This window comes from Patella vulgata, chromosome 2 (assembly GCF_932274485.2).
Source record: "Patella vulgata chromosome 2, xgPatVulg1.2, whole genome shotgun sequence".
Lineage (NCBI taxonomy): Eukaryota > Metazoa > Mollusca > Gastropoda > Patellidae > Patella > Patella vulgata.
Genome location: NC_065880.2, coordinates 40,383,294 through 40,388,992, shown reverse-complemented (window position 1 = coordinate 40,388,992; position 5,699 = coordinate 40,383,294). Strand labels below are relative to the sequence as shown.

Below are 5,699 nucleotides of genomic sequence, written 5' to 3'. Positions count from 1 at the left end.
TGTGTAAGTCTTTTGCCATGTTTGTTGATTTTTTCCATTTCCATCCTTGAATTATGAATTTCCATACTGTGTATCTCGTTAAGTACTTCCCACTGTTGTGACGAATAATTTCAAGGTTCACAGTCACGGTATCCATAACTGATACTGTAGCACTATTAGTGATAACAGTAGATCAGTTTAGTAAATCGGAAACTAGACTACGACAGGAACACATATAACTATATTAAATCCACCATTCCGCCCCTCTGCCAAGGCATCGGCTGAACTCGGGTTATGTACCGTCCGGGTGTGTTCCTGTCGTAGTCTAGTTCCCGATGTAGTTTAGTTCCTGTTGTATCTATGTAACTGATATTCTGTTCCGATGTAAATAAATCATATTTTTGCTAAACTGATCTCTGTTACAATAGTGTTGCAAAACACCATCCAACAAATTGCTTATCTCTGCTTATCCAAAGCAGAAAATACAGAAGTTAGAGTTTTATTGAACACACGAGAGAATAATATCGTTGTGGATTTGATATTGTTCTTTTAAACAGTTCTGTTTGTAACACTATGCAGTGCTATGCAGTCGCTGGTTAGATGTGGAAAATATGCGGAGACAACTCCCCACATCCAACGTGTGACGCATACTCTATCTTCTCTTTTACATATTTTAGAACAGCCCTTGTGGTCGTCTGGTATTTTCACCTGTCGTCTTTGCTTCCACTTCACGTTGTGTATTCTCTTCTTATCTATCTCAGTTAGTTTAGACGTTTGTCTGGCCAGGAATGACAATGCAACAGTTCGTTTTTACATTTTATATTTATCATAGCCTGATACATAGATACAAGCATAGTACAATAACAGTAAAGCCACTCTCTCAAAACCCATCCAGCCAGATTCGTTGGGGCGAGTCTGCTGATATAAATTGCTACATCTTTTCCCTTCCAGAACCAAGCTGCTGTCTGACGAATTCTCACAAATATGATAGTTTTGTAGCTTAGGGTTTTGATGTTCAATTATCTAATTGGTCAAATATGATGTAAATAATTAAAGAGATTGGTCAATTAGCCTAATGACGTGGAAATCCGCCCTTATATGGATAGTGGAAACTTACCGGAGAAATTCCCCACAAGCTAAAATTGAATGTTTACCACATTATGAATCTTTTTTATATAACAATCTGTCACTTATTTCACTAATTTGATTTAATTACATATTAAACAATATGTTTGAATCCCACAACTTGCCAAAGACATTAATTAATAGAATATAAGGCCATCATTTCCCTCTATTTCTTGTCTATAAAATTGAAAACAATGTCGCAACGACAATATTTCTACATGTTCAGCGTAACCTATTAACTGGTAAGCAATGCATTTTTTTCAAGATTGTTGATCGAAAACCAAGGTTTGATACTGGACGGCAATTTTTAATTGAACACAATTTGTATTATAGTTCCGGCCGCTAATTTTACATTGAGGAACCACAATCTCAATTAAGATAGTGTTTGCAAGGCTTTAGAAAAAATTTAAGTTTGAGGTCATGGCGTACTAAGTGCTAGAAAATTAAATTTGCTATTTTTATATATATATATTAAAGGAAATACAAATTAACGACCCCCCCCCCCCCTCCACACACCCACACACACACACCCACACACACACCTACAAATTGATAATTGCAACCATTTATCCTGCTATACAGAAGTACTCTCTTATGGTATTCTTTGCTTGTAAAGTATTTTCTTGTACGCCTCTCGAAAGTCCTTATTCTGCCATCCATAAACCAGAAAATTTAAACTTGTATTTAATAAACCTACACAAACTGTAAGGTGAATCGACCACTGTGGTAATGGCGTTTCCTCGGATCGAAATAAACTAAGAATCACACAAAGTGCAGATGGCGACCAACAAATTAAGAACATGGAAAATACAATTAAATAAAGTTTGACAGACTTTCTTGAATTGTTAATAGACATTAAATTGTCGCCAAAATTTATCTCTTGGATTTGGATAGTTCTTCTTTGCTTCACTGTAACACAAATTATGTAACCATAGCAGCTTAATGTAGTTGCAGTTACAAGGAAAAACGATATTATTATTGTTAATTTTTGACCTTTAGTAAGGATCTGGTAAGAAGAACAAACTATATTCTTTGACCAGTTATTTTCAAAAAATAATGCCACGTTTATTGTGAGGCTCAGTACCCAACTTACACATATAACTAAAGCCGCTTTCTTTTTTGTCATCCAGAGTTGATATTTGAATGGAAATCTGACGTTAGCGCATCTGTCAATTGACACGATCGTCATCATCAAAACAGATTCAGATGTTAATGAGAATGCCCACACATAAAATGATATACAAAAGTCCTTATTGTTGAACACAGTTCGTGAATAAGGAATATGAAATAAAACAAATCCCAAGCAAGTAAAAAACGAAAGTAGATCAGTAACAGTTAGACATGCTACATAGATATTTGGTATAGTGTGTAACACCGTTGTTTTGTATATAGCATATAAAGTTAGAGTATTTCCAAATAATATTGTAATGGCTAAACATATTACTATCATTATAAGTATTACTTGCCACGCATGTATATCCATGGCCTAGAGGACAAGAAGAAACTTCACCGGTATACCGGTATGCTCGAGAAGAACTGATCTGAACGAGAACGAGTAGCCTGAACTGGCCATAATCTATTATGATAAACAATTGGTATACCTAATGAATCCTTAAGAAGCAAATTTTAATGTTCCAAGTGATAACAAAACACCCATTAGACAAACAATAAACACTGCGTTATAGGCTATTATAAAAACATTTTGTAATAACGGGTACTATTTAAACCACATAAACAAATTAACAGTTAAAATTGATTACATACAAAATGTAACGAACTTAGACCTTAGCTATTAGACTCAAAGCTTTCGAAATAATTGATTCTAACAAATACTATTTAGAAGTAATTTTTTATGCGCCCACATTTTCACGTGGACATATTCTGCAGTCTACCCTGTCCGTTCGTCCACAATCTACATGTCACAATTTTTATCCGATTTTGACGGAACTTGAAATATAGGTCTATCTCCCAAAGATCTCGGTTCCTTTTGATATTGGCATGCATCGGACCATAACCTCATGGATCATGGTCCCTGATTATACGAAAAATCACGTTTGTGGCTTGTGGACACTCTAGATGTCACATTTTCATATGATTTTGATGAAACTTGAAATACATGTTTATAACCCAAAGATGTTGGATCATTTCTATATTCGCGCATCGTAACTTCCTGAATTATGGCCCTTGATTGTTTGAAAAATCGCGTTTTTAGCTTGTGGCCCCTCTAGTGGTCACAATATTTATCAGATTTAAAAAAAACGTTTGAATATATCACTGTTACACCCTAATGATGGTTGAGTGAAAATCGGATCAAAACTGTCGGATTTTTATGAAACTTTAGATACTTTAAATATATGTTTATATCACGAAGATCTTGGTTCCTGTTGATGATCGCGTATATCCGAACGTAACTTCCTGGTTTTTTTGCTTGTGGAATCCCTAGAAGTGACAATTTGTATTCAACTTTAAGAAAAAAAAAACGTTCACGTATATCACAGTGACACATCAATGAAGGTTGAGTTCGAATTTTGCAAAAATCTGACCGAAACTGTAGAACAAAATGGCCGCTCCTTGTTCGCAAATAGTGTAAAAGTATGTAATACCAAGCAGACACGCTAGAAATCACAATTTTTATTCGATTTTATATCCCGAAGATCTAGGTTCCTGTAAATATTCACGCATATCGGACCGTAACGTCCTGGTTTATGGCCCCTGATTGTACAAAGAATCGCTTCTTGTTTTAGCTTGTTCTCTGTCCATCTCTTGCATGGCAACCGCTTGTTTGCAGAAATGACCATCTTATAAATAACGCCAGGAAAAAATTTAAGCAAGTTCTGGAGTTTATGTGACATGATTCTTAGTGGACTAGAAATAGTCCTGTGATGCCAATTAATATCATTTTAATAATAATAATATGTCCATTATCGTGCTCATAGCGCATTTTGGTGATTAAATTGAAAGTCTGGAGTTTTCTTGGCGATAATTGTTCCATAGCTTTATCGATAGCTTTTTTTAATTTATATTTCATTTCGTCCATCTGTTCCGATCCATTGCATGTACTTAATCAATAACAAAGCTATCTATATTGTCTATTAATCCATCTTGGATAAGTGTTGATTAGTAATTATCTTCCACAGCTCATATTTAAATGTAAACTTGATATAAAAACCGGTCCACCGAACCTACTGAAACACAGTTTGGGTGGTCTACGAAAGTCCTGTCAGTATTGTTAATGGTGTTGGCAAGGGATCAGTATATGTAACCTATGCCTTGGGAGTACGAAATTGTATAGTCACCTGATACTCTGTCTAATCGAAGAGGGATATGTTACATTAAGTAAAATGTCGATGTCTGGTATAACCTACGCCAGCCGAGATCACCTGTTTAAGTCTCCTCCACATTGACTGAATGAGAAGTTGGATCTGAGTCTGCATTAGTCTGTCCCATTGTGAATACAAACAGTGAAAACGGAGATCTCGCATATTTTTCTTTACCTTACAAATTCGGATGTTGCGATACTTTTTCTGTGTGTAGAACGACTTCTCTCATTTGATATTCGCCATATATCCGAGTACCGTAGTGATTTAATTCGAATGACAGACTGCCAGTAACACAGATAGACTTCAATGCGTGCACGAGTTATTTTTCGAACTTGTAATATGTCAAGATCGATTGCCCAAATAATTGACGATCCTCGTTCACATTCTACGTCCCCGGAGAACGCTTGTACACCAAGCTACGTTTACGGGACAAGACCATTTTTAGTGGAATAAGTATTGGGACAAATGCCGCACTGATGAAAGAAATTGTCCCAGTCAGTGCTATGCAAAAAAGCAAAGAAGCGGCGGGGCAATGTCAAGTGAAAATCCCTTTTTGATACTGTCGTAATGCTTATTCTAACACTACGACGATAACTCAGATGAATAGTTAAAATTGTACTTGGAATAAACAACTGTCCAACACTGGCTAACGGTCACAATAACGAGATAGGTATCGATCACCACACTAAAGTTACAATAGAATAAATAAAATATACAAGATTAGGATTAAAATAATTATATGATAATATTTGATAAGAAATATTAAATTGCACATAGGAAGCATAATAGGTTTATATACAGAAGATGATACGGGCATAGCAAGGTCGTGTTAACTATAATTAGTAGTATATATCGTTACATTAAGTATAAGCCCAAACAGTTATGAGACTTGAAAGAATAGTGAGATATCAATCCGGACATTGATCAATTGCTACTTTAACTAAAATTAAATAACAATAAAATATATACAAAGATACACTATACCAATACTATTTGAGAAAATGCATGTAGCACTTGTCGTTAAACATCACAATTGTAACACAAAGCACATGGCGTTCACATTTCAAAATTCAAACAAGCCAAAATAAATAGATGACACATATTCATTAATAGCACATTTATTTTTTTTCAAAAGAATCAAGCAATCAAACTGATTATCAACTACATACTAAGTTTCATCACAGTTATCTTGTCCCAAAGCATCAAATGAAATTGCTTGGCTCTGCTTAGCTTTAGCTAGAAATGTTAATCATTGAACTCGGTCAAGACATTCAC

General features: G+C 35.1%; 1 protein-coding gene across 1 annotated transcript; it reads right to left on the bottom strand.

Moving 5' to 3' along the window:
• Positions 1-1,696: 1,696 nt before the first annotated feature.
• On the bottom strand, positions 1,697-2,554 carry LOC126809534 (uncharacterized). Its single transcript, XM_050534161.1, has 3 exons — positions 2,549-2,554; positions 2,015-2,110; positions 1,697-1,786 (listed from the first exon to the last, which is right to left on the bottom strand). The coding sequence occupies exons 1-3, from the start codon at positions 2,552-2,554 to the stop codon at positions 1,697-1,699; spliced, it is 192 nt and encodes a 63-aa protein (XP_050390118.1).
• Between the last annotated feature and the right edge of the window lie 3,145 nt (positions 2,555-5,699).

Coding starts and splice junctions, on each gene's coding strand:
- LOC126809534 (XM_050534161.1), bottom strand. Junction 1,787..2,014: donor GTTACATAATTTGTGTTACA/GTGAAGCAAAGA, acceptor GGTTTATTAAAT/ACAAGTTTAAATTTTCTGGT.